This window comes from Periplaneta americana, chromosome 6 (genome assembly GCF_040183065.1).
Source record: "Periplaneta americana isolate PAMFEO1 chromosome 6, P.americana_PAMFEO1_priV1, whole genome shotgun sequence".
Lineage (NCBI taxonomy): Eukaryota > Metazoa > Arthropoda > Insecta > Blattodea > Blattidae > Periplaneta > Periplaneta americana.
In genome coordinates this window covers 17,067,377-17,084,644 of record NC_091122.1, presented here as the reverse complement: position 1 = coordinate 17,084,644, position 17,268 = coordinate 17,067,377, and the positions used below count along the sequence as shown (strand labels likewise).

Here is a 17,268-nt window from a genome sequence, read left to right as displayed (position 1 = left end):
GAGTGATATTTCATCTGAGTGGGACAATGAAGTACAGTAAAACCCCGATAAGACACTGTTCAAGGGACTGGGTGCAAACCGCGTATTAACCGGGACCATGTATTAAGTGGGTTTACTAATTTTGACTTGTATACAGTATCTATTAGCATTTTTCTTTATTGAAATACGTGATTCATGAAAGGTAATATAGTATTACTCCATTATGTAATTACTGTACTGTACGTCAAAGACATTTACAATATGTACTGTACTTAATTCTTTCGAAAAAAAAAAGAAAGCCATTTATAGTTGTTTGCCGTGTGCGTGTTCTCCAAGTCCTCATGTTTACCACACTTCAGTTTCTGCGATTACATCCTCCCGACATCGCAGCTGTAGTGATTGAGTCGCGATTTTTTATTATCATTCTTAATGTCGTTGATGGGATTCCTAATGCATCAGAGAGTTGTTTCTGAGTAAGAGTACTGTTCTCATCGTACTTTCGTAAGATTTCCAATTTTTCCGAAGAAGAAAGCACTTTTCGTTTAACACTCATTGTAATCACATTTACAGACACTTCAATACACTAAAGGACAACAAACTGCCCAGTAAAAATTTCCAGAATTTTATTACGGCCGAATGAGGAATGTTGTTTGAGAGAGAGGGTTAGCAAGAGGGTGAGGTATTGTAACTGTATGTAGGCTTTAAGCAGGCAGATAAGGAATCGAATAAGAGAGCGTAACAAGAGGGTAAGGTATGAAGTATGAAAGTTTAAATGCGCAGGTAAAGGGTCGAATACCAATACTTTTCAGGTTAACAGCACCAGTGAGTTCAATGACCAAGATATTTCATTGGTGTTGCAGTACATTGCTGAAAATTACATCGAAAATATTCCACAAAATTATGTGGGACTTGAGCACAACAAATGGGGTATTTTATAAAGGCGTTATATATGAAATGTGCAGGAACCGGACAAAAAAAGCGTATTACACAGGATAGCATAGTAAGCAGGCGCGTCTTATCGAGGTTTTACTGTAGTCCATTTTGAATCTTGCGTATACTACTTTTAAAACTTGAATATAAGTAATTGATTAACTAGCGGTCTTACTCGTGTTAATTAAGCCGCACAAACTTACATAATTAACACGAGTAAGTCCGCTAGTTAATCAATTGCTTTTACTGTAGTGTTGTGCAAAATTTCACCACTCCACAACACTACTATACTCTCTAATGAAATCTCACTCACAACTGTACAACACAATAATTGTCTTACTTGTTGAAATCTTACTTATGACTGACTGCAGACACAGAGGGGAATGCCAGTAATTGCATGGGCTTGGACAGATGAAGGTCAAGCAATGTTTTGCTGTATTAAATGAAACGTATCTCTTTAGAAGAAATATCGCCAGATTAAATTCTAACAAATATCTGTAAGAGTACAAAAGCTTGCAACATTACATAATTTAGATTTTATTACAAAGTTCGTTTGCTTCCCTTAATATACTTGTGCAACATGTTATTGCAACATACACTGTCGTCTGAATTACACTATATATTGTAAATTACACGTTTTGAAAGGGATGGACTTCATTGAAAATGACATAATAGCATCATATATCACATACAATTATATTCTTGTTATGAAATAATATAAACAACTTCATTGTGAAGTGACTTCAAATGGTATAAATGAGAATTGTCACTGTACAAAAAAAATTATATTAGTCTAAATATTCTATTCTTTAAGATCTCTTGTCTATCAATATTTTGCCACAGAAAAAAAAAGGAGTAAGTTTTAACAACTCTCTGTACAAGCTACAAAGTTTTAACAAACCAGAAATTTCCATCTCGTGTCATTCCTAATATATGATTATAAAAGGCTACATTGAGAAATTGTGCAAATAGACTTGATAACAATACATAGAGAGAAAGAGAGAGAAAGATGGCTGCACAGGAAGAGAGGAAGTCACACGAAGTAGGAAGTGATGAAGGCAATGGACCCAATGGTCCGACACAGTCACTCTTTGTAACATTACGGCCAGACCGTGACTGAAAAATCACAGTGATTGCATCCAAACGAAAATAATTTTATTTCGGAAGTATCGTAGATAGTTATTTATTCATTGATTAAAGTTCACGTTAACACTTTGTTTGTTAAAAACATAAAATTACTTAGTCATACGTTAAAAAGTGTTAAAATTTTAAAAAAGGTATATACTTTCGACACAGACAGCCCGTTTCGACGTTATGTCACGTCTTCTTCAGTGTCTCCTGAACTACTGGTGATCTTGAATTCCGCGATGTGCATTTGTCGATAGTAGGGGTGGGGGTGTGTTGCTCTTATGGTGGGGGCTGGTTGTTTGTGTGTTATGACGTATCATGACGTCGAATAATGTGTGGTTATTTATTATCAATAATTTTCTGCGACCATTTTGGTTGAAAGATTTAAAAATCAGTTACCACAATAGAAATGTCAGGCTGTGTACCATTAGTAGTGTAGTGGTTACAGTAAACCAGTGGCGGCACCAGCAATTTTAGGGGAGCATTTAGATAGACAAAAATTGTTCAACGTGGAGAACTCTAACTCCCCCTTCCTTGCGTGCCATACCATTAAAAGTGTTATGGGATTAGATTATTATTTTATGTATGTTTAGTCAGCAGTGTGAAGACTGGTTGACACCAATATTTATTGGGTTATTTTACGACGCTATATCAACATCTAGGTTATTTAGCATCTGAATGAAATGAAGGTGATAATGCCGGTGAAATGAGTCTGGATCCTGCACCGAAAGTTACCCAGTATTTCCTCGTATTGGGTTGAGGGAAAACCCCGGAAAAAACCTCAACCAGGTAACTTGCCCCGACCAGGATTCGAACCCAGCCACCTGGTTTCACGGCCAGATGCGCTGACCGTTACTTCACAGGTGTGGACTTGACACCAATAAGACATTACTCGTGGGACAAATAAGCCAAATAATGGGGTAGGGTGGCCAGTTCCTTTCCCCTCCTTTCCCATTCATCACTGACTAGTAACCTATATTACACTAATCAGACTTAGGATGTATGCATTGTTCTTCCTCTGACACATATCATTAAGTGAGATGTACTGCCTAACAATGGATGTATCAGCCAGAACCTCAAACAGAGGTAAAGATTACTACTGACGAGTGCAAATCTTTCAATGGCTAACCCTCGATTATCGAAAACAATGACGGGAACGAAGGTTGTGGTTAAAAATAATGGTTAATCTAAAATTTTGTTTAAATGAATATATTGAATAAGCAGTCGTGGACAGCCGATAAGGGGTGGTCCTCCAGCTTGGGGGTTGGGCGAAGGGCTAACAACCCATCACCGTAAAAAACAGCTTGTTACGAATTCCTACAGTAAGCCTCGGAATAGGACTGATTCTCTGGCACGACCACAGCAAAGGAATAAGGTTTTGAGATTTGGCACTTGGAACGTAACTAGTCTTTATAGAACAGGAGGGGTAACATTAGTAGCAAAAGAACTAGCTAGATATAGAATAGACTTTGTGGGAGTACAAGAGGTTAGGTTAGATGGGAATGGCATATCACAAATAGGAGATTACTTGTTGTATTATGGGGAAGGAAACAATAATCACCAATTAGGAACAGGATTCTTTGTACATAAAAGAATAAACTCAGCAGTAAAAAAGGTCGAATTTATCAGTGACAGGTTATCGTATTTAGTACTTAAGGGTAGATGGTGCGACATCATAGTTATAAATGCTCACGCCCCTACAGAAGAGAAAGACGACTATATAAAGGATAGCTTCTATGAGGAATTGGAACATACTTTTGATCAGTTCCCTAGATATCATATGAAAATTTTATTGGGGGATTTCAACGCTAAAGTAGGACGGGAGGATATTTTTAGACCAACTATTGGAAAAGAGAGCCTACACGCAATTAGTAGTGACAATGGAGTTAGATTAGTCAACTTTGCCACATCGAAAAATTTAATTGTCAAAAGTACAACATTCCCCCATAAGGATATACATAAATATACTTGGACTTCTCCAGATGGATTGACACACAACCAAATAGATCACATCTTGATAGATAAACGGAGACATACTAGTATAGTAGATATTCGAACTTTCAGAGGTGCAGACTGTAATTCTGACCATTATTTGGTGATTGGAGAATTAAGAGAAAGATTATCAGTAGCCAAGCGAGTAGAGCAACAAGTTAATATTACTAAATTCAATATTTTGAAATTAAAGGACGAGGAAGCTAAGCAAAATTATCAGGTCGAAATTTCGAATAGGTTTGCCACTTTAGAAAGTTCCGACGAAGTTGAGAAAGAATTAGATGTTAATAGCGTGTGGGAAAATATCAGAGATAGTATCAAAATTGCAGCTGAGCAGAGCATAGGTTATTATGAAACTAAGAAAAAGAAACCGTGGTTTGATGAAGATTGTTGCATGGTAGTAGAAAGAAGGAAACAGGCAAAATTGAAATTCTTACAGGATCCAGTTGAGGAGAATAGAGATAATTATTTCAATGAAAGACGGGAAGCAAGTCGTACACTTAGGAATAAAAAGAGAGGTTACTTGAAGGAAAAACTGAATGAGGTAGAAACAAATAGTAAGAATAAAAACATTCGAGATTTATATAAGGGTATAAAGGAATTTAAGAACGGATATCAGTCAAGGGTAAACGTGATCAAGGATGAGAATGGTGACTTGCTTGCAGACTCTTCATCAATCCTAAACAGATGGAAAAACTATTTTGCGCAACTACTAAATGTACATAGGCCAAATAGAAATGATCGGGACGATATTGAAATACAAACTGCTGAGCCATTTATACCCGAACCCACGATTTCAGAAGTCGAAATTGCGATAGAAAATCTGAAAAAGTACAAGTCTCCAGGTATCGATCAAATTCCAGCAGAATTAATACAAGAGGGTGGAAGTGCATTATATAGCGAAATTTATAAACTTGTACTTGCTATTTGGGAAAAGGAAATTGTACCAGAACAATGGAAGGAGTCCATAATTGTACCTATTTTTAAAAAGGGGGACAAAACCAACTGTGATAACTTTCGAGGAATATCACTTTTGTTGACGTCGTACAAAATTTTGTCCAATATTCTTTTGAGGAGATTAACTCCGTACGTAGATGAAATTATTGGGGATCATCAGTGCGGTTTTCGGCGTAATAGATCGACTATTGATCAGATTTTTTGTATTCGGCAGATAATGGAGAAAAAATGGGAGTATAAGGGTACAGTACATCAGTTATTCATAGATTTCAAAAAGGCATATGACTCGGTTAAGAGGGAAGTATTATATGATATTCTTATTGAATTTGGTATTCCCAAGAAACTAGTTCGATTAATTAAAATGTGTCTCAGTGAAACATACAGCAGAGTCCGTATAGGTCAGTTTCTATCTGATCCTTTTCCAATTCACTGCGGGCTAAAGCAGGGAGATGCACTATCACCTTTACTTTTTAACTTCGCTTTAGAATATGCCATTAGGAAAGTTCAGGATAACAGGCAGGGTTTGGAATTGAACGGGCTACATCAGCTTCTTGTCTATGCAGATGACGTGAATATGTTAGGAGAAAATACACAAACGATTAGGGAAAACACGGAAATTTTACTTGAAGCAAGTAAAGCGATCGGTTTGGAAGTAAATCCCGAAAAGACAAAGTATATGATTATGTCTCGTGACGGGAATATTGTACGAAATGGAAATATAAATATTGGAGATTTATCCTTCGAAGAGGTGGAAAAATTCAAATATCTTGGAGCAACAGTAACAAATGTAAATGACACTCGGGAGGAAATTAAACGCAGAATAAATATGGGAAATGCATGTTATTATTCGGTTGAGAAGCTCTTATCATCCAGTCTGCTGTCCAAAAATCTGAAAGTTAGAATTTATAAAACAGTTATATTACCGGTTCTTCTATATGGCTGTGAAACTTGGACTCTCACTCTGAGAGAGGAACATAGGTTAAGGGTGTTTGAGAATAAGGTGCTTAGGAAAATATTTGGGGCTAAGCGGGATGAAGTTACAGGAGAATGGAGAAAGTTACACAACACAGAACTGCACGCATTGTATTCTTCACCTGACATAATTAGGAACTTGAAATCCAGACGTTTGAGATGGGCAGGGCATGTAGCACGTATGGGCGAATCCAGAAATGCATATAGAGTGTTAGTTGGGAGACCGGAGGGAAAAAGACCTTTAGGGAGGCCGAGACGTAGATGGGAGGATAATATTAAAATGGATTTGAGGGAGGTGGGGTATGATGATAGAGACTGGCTTAATCTTGCACAGGATAGGGACCGATGGCGGGCTTATGTGAGGGCGGCAATGAACCTTCGGGTTCCTTAAAAGCCATTTGTAAGTAAGTATTATTCTAGAGCTATTTTAACTGTTTAATAGCATAATGGGTACAACTATTTCATGGTTAGAAAGCAATAAACTTGTCTTTAAACAAAACCGAATAAAAAATGCATCACACTGCAATGTTAATAGCTGTGCACCAGTAATACTTTTGGGTATACACCTGAATGTAAAGTTAAGCTGGAATGCTCCTCATCAACTTTTATGCAAGAAGTTATGTAGGGTAATATACTTACTAAGAAAACTTAATAATTTAATTGGTGAAAAGCAATTGAGGACTCACCCGAATAAGGGCGTATAGAGCAAAATTTAGCTCAGATATAAACTAATTTCATTGTTTGCCAGCTGACAGGTTCATCATTGTTGTGTCGAAAAAGTTTTTCTTCACTGTTAAATTATACTTTTTCGACATAAAAATGATCAACCTGATGGTTGAGAAACATTGAAATTAGTTTATGCAGAACTACAATTTGCTCTATACGCCCTTATTCTTTCTTCCATTTCTGTACAGGGTATGAAAACATTCTTTGGGGCAGTTCAACTGGTGTTCAACAAGTGTTCAAGATGAAAAATGTGCAATTGGAATCATGATGAGAATGTTCCATGCAAATCACAACGTTTTACACAGTAGGTAAGAGTAACTGATAAGGTAAAGAACAAGGAAAAAAATATGCTGAAGAAAGCTGAACTTTGACTCACGGCTAATAAACTGAAAATAAACAGAGAAAAGCTTAGGGCACTTCTTTCTTTTTTTTTTTTTAATACACCACTGCTTCCGATGCCTCAATATTCTCGATACTTGCGAATTTATAAAGAGCAATCGAGACTTCTAGAAATTTATATGAAAAATAAACTTCATTAATTTAATTTTTTTATTGATGCTGATAAATAACTGTTTTGTACTAAATGGGGTATAACGAAAATTCATTAACATTACAAAATCCGTTACAGTTATTACAAAACAGGGATAATTACGAAGATAAAAGTAGAGAATCAAGTCAAGAACAGAACTTAAGTTGGAATGAATAAATATATTGAAATTAAGAACAAGGAAAAAGGGATATGAATACTAAACACTTTTTCTTAATTTTATTCTTAAATTTATTAGAATTAAAATTACCTAGGTCTGGATTTATTATCTAGGCTATTATCTATTATCTGTGAGATTTTAAGGGGTTTGCATCATTTCATAGATCCATGGATTCATAATAATTTTTGTTTCTTGTTCAGAATCATTATTAAGTTGTGAAAAATTCGAGTCCAAAATAGGAATTTATACTCATAATAAAGGAAAAGAGAAAATTTTGCCGAAAAAACTTACTCTCACTTCTCAGAATTCACATAGATACTGGGATTTACTGAGCACCAAGTTCCTCACATAAGACTTGCAGATTTTAATTTTTTCTTCAACTTTTTCGCTTCTTGCGCCATTGTCAGTGCCATTCTGTGTTTTATAACAGAGTTTTTCGGGTTTAAGTTCAGGGATTAAAGGGCGTGTTCCTTGGCTCATTGTATGTTGATTTAACTCAATATATATGTATTCAGAGTTTTATGATTAATAAGTTTTCAACATGAAACGTTCAAGTAGAACCCTAGATGGATAAAATTGTGCTATTTTCTTGTAATACGATGACGTCACTTGCAGTACCATGGAAACAAAAGTGTCTATCTTGGTCTATTCCCTATTTAATTTGCCTCAATCATATGAAGGTTACAAGGAATCCCAAGAGCTCTTGCAATTTGTCATTGTGTACTTTTTAACTGAAACTTCCTTCTTCTTTTTATTAATTCATTCTTGTTTCGGCAATGTTTTCCACACAACAGTAATGGAAATTACTGGGTATCTGTATATTGATTATATATACATAATAATTTATTAATAAAAACATATTTGTAATAATTTCGTAACTACTGGCGTAGCTCAGTTTGTTTGCCCTTTGAACAGGAGCTGAGGTAGGGCATGGGTTCGATTCCCGCTTGGGCTAATTATCTGGTTGGGTTTTTTCTGAGATTTTCTCCAACCATAAGACGAATGTTAGGTAATCTATGGTGAATCCTCGGTCTATCTTACCAAATACCATCTCGTTATCAGCAATTTCATCGACACTAAATAATCAGCCAGTTGATACAGCGTCGTTAAATAAGCAACTAAATTAGAAAAATAATTTAATAACATCGATATATTAAAAATTATGCAAATAAAAGATGAGACACTAACTAAAAATATCAAAACAACATTAATAAGGAATGAAACGTTACTTTCAATTTTTTATTTAACATATTACCGTAGCTTAGCAAAATAAATAAAATTCACTTAAGTTTAATAAAATATTTTTAAATTGAAACAATGACATACCTTAACAGTTGTTTGTTGTTTAGTCATCTGTCCGAAGACAGGTCTGAACCTCACAAGTGATACCAATAAGGTACTTATAAGCCAGGAGATAATGGGGTAGGGTGGCTAGTTCCTTTGCCCCTCCATTGTATAGATCGCAAACTAGCTACATATTCCACTAATCAGACTCCAGATGCATAAAAACAATTGTTCTTTCTCTGACACATATTGTCAAGTCAGGTGTACTGCCTAATAATATAGATGTACGTATCAGAGGTAACATAATCAAATACGTCATACAAAATCTAGATAAACATGCTGAATTTTTTTATGATCTTAAAAGCAACAATAAGGTTTACAATAGGTTTGGTATTTATTTTGTTTATTTACCAAAGTTGGCATGAAATTATAAAAATTTACTGGGATTTCTAATGAACGCCAGAGTATTTGCTGCCCTATCAAAGTTATTTCTGTGGGATACTTTGTAGTGTCCCTTATTGCTACCAGTGGAATAATCATGTCAGATGAGGGTTGCACGAGTGGTGTTTGGGGAACAATATGTACTATCTGGGTGACCATTAGAACCTGTCTGCTATGTCAGTGCAGTTTCAGCTGGAAGCTGCATGTAGGGTCATTCATTCATCTCATGTCTACTATCAGGAGGTTAATACGGGGGGTAGTCATAAAGTTTTAATTATTACCTCGAAAAAATGAAGCTGCGACCATGAAACTTGATGTTGTGTTAGTCCTTTTCTACATATTCACCCTTCAATGCGACACATTTTTCCCAACGATGGATGACTTGACGGAGGCCTTGGTTGTAGAAGTCTGTATTTTGGCTGTTCAGGAAACGTTCCACCTCGAAAATCACCTCGCCGCCATTCTGGAAATGCCTGCCACGCAATGGTTTCTTCATCCGAGGAAAGAGGAAGAATTCACTGGGTGCCATATCAGGAGAATATGGGGGATGATTCACGTGGATTCACCACCGCCGAAAAAGGCGAAGACCCAACCATCATCGGGCAAGGTGATGCTGAGTGTTTTTTGGGACATCCAAGGTGTGGTGCTGACAGATTATGCTCAGAAGGGGCAAACCATCACAGGAGCATACTACCGAAATCTCCTGACGAGGTTACGGGAGGCTATCAAGATGAAGCGTCGCGGGAAGCTGTCCAAAGGGGTCCTTTTGCTTCATGACAACGCCCCAGCTCATTCTGCACAGGACACAGTCACACATGCTGCTTCTTTAGGCTATCAAATTTTGCTTCACCCCCCGTATTCTCCTGATATGGTACCCAGTGACTTCTTCCTCTTTCCTCGGATGAAGAAACCATTACGTGGCAGGCATTTCCAGAATGACGACGAGGTGGTTTTTGAGGTGGAATGTTTCCTGAACGGCCAAAATGCAGACTTCTACAACCAAGGCCTTCGTCAAGTCATCCATCATTGAGAAAAATGTGTCGCATTGAAGGGTGAATATGTAGAAAAGGACTAACACCATCACCAAGTTTCATGGTCACAGCTTCATTTTTTCGAGGTAATAATTAAAATTTTATGACTACCCCTCGTATGTTTAATGGCTCTGTCTGTACTATGTACATGTGGATTATCCATCATTTATGTAGATTTTTAACGGACGTAAATGGACGTAAAATGGTTGGAACCTGAAGAAGTTGTAAACCTTCTCATGTAATTATCTTTATAGTTATTCAGCTTTCTAAATAGATAAACTGAGTTAATTCGATACATAATTATCCAAGGAATATGCCCTGAATTATTGAACATCAAGTCTCGAAAACTCTGTGCTTAAAATATTTAAAATGTTTCCTTGACAACGAGTTAATTTAAAAATGATGACAGCAGATTTATAAAATTTCAATGCTTCATTAACGTGCTACAATGCAAGCAATGCAATAATTCAGTCTCAGTTGGCAATTTGATTCAATTGCAAGAAAATATATGATTGTCTTACTCCAACAATCCCACATGTAAGAGGGCTTTATAGGCCAAAAATGTGTTGAAAACATTGAAAATGGTGTTCCATAGTAACTGACATGAGGGTTTATTATAACACAATTACGAAGAATGCCATGCAATAAAAATTCATATTAATACAGTATTGATAAAAACGCCTGCAAACATTCGTATAAAGTGATCAGCTGATGCAACTGATTACTTAAATATTTTAAAATGTTCTAAACTAAATTTTTAGTAGAGAATCAAGTCCTAAGTATTTTATGTGATGTTCTTAATCATTATATTTTAAGAATCACAAGTATCATAAATGGTGTTTTGGGCTACAGTTACAAAACCTTTCAAAGTTTTATTCATTACTTTCTACAAAGAATTATCCAGAAAGTAATTCTCCACTTCCGTTTTTCAGTTCCAGATCTGATAGAATAAGAACTAGAAAACTGTGCTGCAGAGCTGAAAAGCGCAGTTTCTCGTAACCTAGCAACAGACATTAGTAGCTCAAATTGTACACTGGGCAGAAAGATAAACCATTTGCTATTTAAACAAAAGAAATTAAAAAAAAATGAAAAAAGCGGTTCACTACTGAAACTAACGATCTGTAGTTTCAATAGATCCCCAGCAGACATGAACAAATGAAGACCTAACATTCTAAATGTGCTAAGTGCCAATTTTTTTAATTTTATTTTATTCAGTCTAAGGGAGGAACATCCATATGAGAATATCATACTAAATTGTCTTTGTCGTTTTTTTTTACTTGATTATTTAATGATGCTGTATCAACTACGAGGTTATTTAGCGTCGATGGGATTGGTGATAGCGAGATGGTATTTGGCGAGATGAGGCCGAGGACTCGCCATTGATTACCTGACATTTGCCTTACGGTTGGGGAAAACCTCGGAAAAAAACCCAACCAGGTAATCAGCCCAAGCAGGAATCGAACCCGCGACCGAACGCAATCCAGATCGGCAGGCAAGTGCCTTAGCCGACAGAGCTACGCCAGTGGCCGCCTTTTTCGTAGCTCAGCTGTATGCGATTCATTCGTGCGCCAAAAGACGGTGTTGTAGGTATCTCAACTTGTATTTCGCAGTGTGTTTTTCATCAATATCTCAGAAAGTTGTTTTTGGCACCGTAAAGTGGGGTGACTTTGAACAGTAATTTAGCACCTTTCTAAATTAAATGCTGTACCCAATTGCGAAAAAACTGAACTAATTTATTGACAACTTAAACAGTTTTTTCGCAATTGGGTACAGCATTTAATTTAGAAAGGCGCTAAATTACTGTTCAAAGTCACCTCAGTGTTCAAAGTCACCCCACTTTACGGCACTTGGCACATTTGCAATGTTAGGTCCTCACATGTCAGTTGGGAGATATCCTTCCATTCGTTTAAATTAATGGTAATAAAAAATGAAACATGAAATGAGGAAATTATTAGAAACATTATCATCAAACAAATTCTGGTACACGATACTCAATAATCCCACCGGTAGTAGTAGTATTAGTTTTGTAATGATAACTACTCCAACAATGTCAATAGCTTTTGCTATAACGATAGTTAATAAATACCATACTTCGAAATAACATAATAGGCTAAGCGTGTAAAACAAATGAAAGAAAATGTGGAGTCTTACTCTCTGAAAGATTCTTTATTTCAAATACCAAAATAAGTTCGACATACTTTTTTTTTATTATTATTATTTGGTATCAATATTGTATCAAATAAGTTTGGAGAGAATCGGCATTCATACCAACACATCTATGTACAAAGTGGCAACCCAAGATATGGGACCCGTTTTACATATTATACACATTCTGAACGGTTATTATTGCACTCTGCCCCATGTACACCCTCTTAATTGACACTATGTACAGTCTTTTTTGTGTGTCAATACATGAATAACCCTCACTTGATCTCTCATTTGACTGAAGGCCTTAGATAAAGAGTGAGATACTGGTATCTTATTCTTCATTCAAAAATTGAAAAATATAAAGTAAAATTTATTGTTACTTTCAATTCTTTCCCTTTATTTCACACATTTATCAGTTAGCTTCAACTGATGTTGACAAACTGGTTATTGTAATTGATAAATATCAGTGGCGGCTTCTGCGTATTTCTTAAGAGGAGGAAAGAAGGTAACAGGACGAAATGACACATTGAATGAAACATGTTACAAATTAGCCAACATGCATACATGTAAGACCAGGTAGTGTTGGGGTTGGCCTTCCTTCTTTATAGCAATAATCTGTTCTTGTAAACTGAGTTTCCTAAATTTTCCAAAATATATAATGTTTTCACTTCCATTCATTGTTGAAAAATTGCACAGATTAACAATTACAAGGAAATTCACCTCGCAGCATTTTTCGAGCACACTACAGCATCACACGTGTTGGAAGAGACTAGCTACTAACACGTAATCAGAACCGCGGAAATGGGAATGGGAAATAATCTGAGGAAAGCGAAAACACTGCACCCACTCACGTGGTCTGTGTTGCCACATGTACATTTTAAAAGTTCAGTATCACATGCTTTTGAAGAATATCAGTTCTTGTAAAGTCATACTACCATTGTTGTTCGAAGTTGCCGGTGGCCAATTAATTTTTTATGTTAAAAAATAATGTAGTTTGGAGTACCATATATATATGTACAAAACTGACAACTTGGCTATTGCCCTGTCTAGTACACAATGAATGGAAGTGAATTTCAGGGGGCAAAAAGATCTGCGATACTAACGTAGAACTACTTCCACTTTTTTTTTATATAAACTCAACTTTAACTTTCAAATATCCATGAAAGTTTCAAACCATGAGTAGCTTATATAAAGTGCAATGAATAATATTTTTTATTTATAATTTAAAAAAAAAAAAAGTTTATAGGGTGTCTTTCATAGCGTTGCGTTAAAACTGTTTTTATTGTGCCTCCTCCTAGATGTGTTATAGTCTGGTTGAATGCAAGATCGTTAGATGGCAGAGGTAGCGAGCTTGCTGCACGACCAGTCGGTTTCTATTTCCCGCCCATGCGCTGATTCAGAGGAGGATCTCCTCCCTCGCCGTTCATTTACTCGCTTTAAAACTCTGCTTCTTTCTCTGGCCGCTAGTGCGCTGTTGTCTATGTGTGCTTTCTGCAGTAAAGGAGTAATGGAGTGCCTTTCCTCCACACAAACAATCTCGCATATTTCTCACAGTTTTCTAGCAGCACATTAGCGCGCATCGTTTAAAACTCGATCAACCGAGGTTTTCTTATAGTTGTGAACTTAAAAATTATCGAATCTTCCTTGAATTTCAAGGCACATATTTTATTTGGTATTTACTTTCAAAAGAAGAAAAATGTGAGGAGGACGCTCCTCCCTTCCCTCCCCCGAGGAACCGCCACTGATAAATATACTGATGAATTATGCAAAGCTCTGATTATGCCAATTGGTCATTTACGTTTAATTTTGGGTCATGTGTTCGATTATGAACTGTGTACTGGTAAGATTTGAGAGAATCACTCTTTTACAGTACGTAAATAAGATTTCACAATTTTAACACCTTCTGAACATAATGGTGTTGTATATGATTGACTTCTTTAACTAAAAAACCATTTACTATTAAAAAAAAGTAATCAGCAATAGAAATGCTCTGATTGCATACTAGTAGCAGACAAATTTATCTTTACTCTGTATAAGGGCAGAGTTGAGAGAATCACTCTTTTACTTGGATAACATTCCATAATTTTAACACCTTCAGTTGGCTGAGAGATCACTTCAGGATGTAGGAAGTGACGGCTCAATATGAGCGGTTACCTCGCATACACATAACCTCACTTTCCCATTAGAATGGAGAGGAAAAAAAAAACACTACCAAGAGATCTGCATAGAAATTATGAACTCTTTTTGAGCACAGTCCAGACTGAGTTCTTGCAATACATACCTGTACATAGGAGGCTTATTGCTCCAAAACTGTGACGAAATTGATTTTTTTTCCTTAATTTCTCCAATTTGTCTTCACACTCAAGAACAATCCCAACATCAGATAACACCAACATAATATATTTTTATGTGAAAGATTGCATACAATAATTTCACCTGGTGTATTTATGTTTAAGCAATTACATTGCTAAGGCAATTTGTTTCATCACGGAAATAAAAAATCAAAAGAAATACATATTACAATTTGTAGAAAAAAAACAAGACCATTCCATAGTTTTAAGTTGGCACAAGTACAGCCTAATTCAGATTAAATTTATAAATTGTAGAACTTATATTTACAGTGCTACAATTTGTATGGTAAAAATTTCAGATCTCTATCACTACCACAAATTGAAAAGAAAAAAAAAAGGATTCATTGTTACCAGTATGTACTGGTACATGCCTAAATTGTCTATAACTTTCCTGTCAACTAATGATAAAGTAAAATTTTATTTAGTGAACAGTAAAGGAAACTACTACTATTATTCCAATATCAAGGAGCCTGCTTTGACTTAACTGCAATAGTCTAAATATAATTTTGAGGCTGCAAAAGGGTATCTGTCGGATACAGGGGGGAGAGCCATTAATCCTTCCCATTGAAGGCTTTAAGGAACCAACCTGGACAAATACCCAACGTCCCATCTCTACCTTCCCGTGGTGCAGCTGTTAGTAAGCATAATTTTACAAGCTGAACTAAAGGGAAGGGTTATTCAACAATTAGCACTCGTCAGCTTGATGAGTTAATGACTGAATTTGGTATAATTTTCCTCTATTCAATACCTAATTCCCTCTTTACCCTTTCCTATCCAGTCCTCTGACTGAACTCTTACTTTCTTTGACCCCGATGGCATTAGAGCATTCGAGGCCTAGGGGTTCATTTCCCTTTCCTTCCTCCTCTTTCTAATTTTCTGTTCCTAGTGCTGACCTGCTATGGCACTAAAATCGTCCTCCAGTGGCTTAAGGAGGGAAAGTTGGTGATCAACAAGATCTCCCAGCTAGGTCCAATGGACCCGTCAACCAACAGCAGGTGTGGTCCTCCAGACATTCTGGGGGTTGTGTGTGAATGAAGTAGCCACCAAAACGTTAAAATATAGTGTTCACTTAAATCGGCTACAACTTGCCATTTTCACTCCAATATGAAATGAGTACCATTAAGGTAAAATTATCCGGAGGTAAAATAGTCTCCCAATCGGATCTCCGGCCGGGAACTACTTTAATGGTACAGAATCAACTCGTTAATTCCCGATTTACCACGAAAATCGTCTGTAGCTGCATTTAGACTGGCAACAGGCCATGATTGTTTGGCCAAGCATCTGCATAGAATTGGAATATATCAGTCCCCTAACTGCCCATTGTGCAACTCAAACCAAGAAATGGATTTGGAACACCTCAAAATCTGTGCTTCAGTGGCTGGCCATGATAATATCTTTGAAAAATATTGGAGTGCAAGAGGTCAAATGACTTTATTGTCAAACGCCTGGCATTAGAAAACAACAACAACAACAACATATAATTTTGAAAATGTTCTGGATGCAGGGTTGCCAGATTTTAATCTACCAAAAAGGGACAACCTTCTCCACCATATATAGTAACTTACCGGTACTTACATTTTGTCTTAAAGAAAGAATGATATGAATTTGGGCAGAACTGACATTTTCATGACTATACAAAATAAATAAATAAACGAAAATAAAAAATAAAAAAATATCCCGCAGCTGATGAATCTCAAAATTGCAATTTGAATAAAAGACATATATATTGTAGATACAGCTATCCAAATATAAAGCAATATTTATGTGGCTGTAAGTTGCATCACATTTCTCTGGCGTCTTTCTGAAGAGCTTGTGACAATAATATGTTATACCAAATTATTAACTTAAATGACTTAATAATAGTTCTGTCTGGCATCACATGAGACAAAATATTTAAATTTCACTGTTTATTAATTGATAACAATGACATAAAATTTATTTATACCTAAATTCAAATTTAGTTTGTGCCTTAGCGTATTACTGCTCCAAACCCATCATTTAACATAGAGTATACATTTTCAGAACTTCCCACATGTTTATCACTGGACTTTAGCATTTTCAACAAGCTTCTTTCCATTCTCTGTGCCATGCATTTCTGATGAACGTCTCTTTTTTAAATATTTAGAAATATCATATTCACCACTGAATTCACTGTTACAAACCTTATACTTGCCAAAATGTTCGTTTTTTTCAATGTGCAAACCTACATTGTTGATTGGAATTTAATATAATTGTTTAGGGGGGGGAGGAGGAAGACAGGGGATACATTTCCAATGTATAATGTGATCAGTTGATGTTATTTGTGATGTTGTGACGTAGTTGATGTGTGTTGGAATGACTAGATGGCACCGTGGTTCCACTACGACCTCCTGGGCTCCAGCTTCTGCGAGAGACTTGTGAGCACCCTCTGGTTGTCGATGATGCGCAGGCAGCTGATGTATGACTTCACTTCCGCTTCACTCTTTGGCGATGGAGGCTCCAAAACTGTAAGTGCAGAGTAAACACTTTACACATTAAAATGTGTAATCAAGATGTATATTCAAGAAGAATAATTAGCACTTCCTAACACTTATACTGTATCATTAAAGAACTGTTAAGTTATTTAAGTAAACAACAACTTCA

General features: G+C 36.2%; 1 protein-coding gene across 3 annotated transcripts in view; it reads right to left on the bottom strand.

The window, feature by feature from the left end:
- Positions 1 to 10,087: 10,087 nt before the first annotated feature.
- Positions 10,088 to 17,268, bottom strand: part of Epac (Exchange protein directly activated by cAMP) — a 643,268-nt gene continuing 636,087 nt past the window's right edge. For all 3 annotated transcript variants that reach the window (XM_069827610.1, XM_069827611.1, XM_069827612.1), the window contains one exon: positions 10,088 to 17,130. In XM_069827610.1, the coding sequence (XP_069683711.1) occupies positions 17,006 to 17,130 (125 nt within the window). In that variant the 3' untranslated portion in view covers positions 10,088 to 17,005. The remainder of the gene's footprint in view (positions 17,131 to 17,268) is intronic.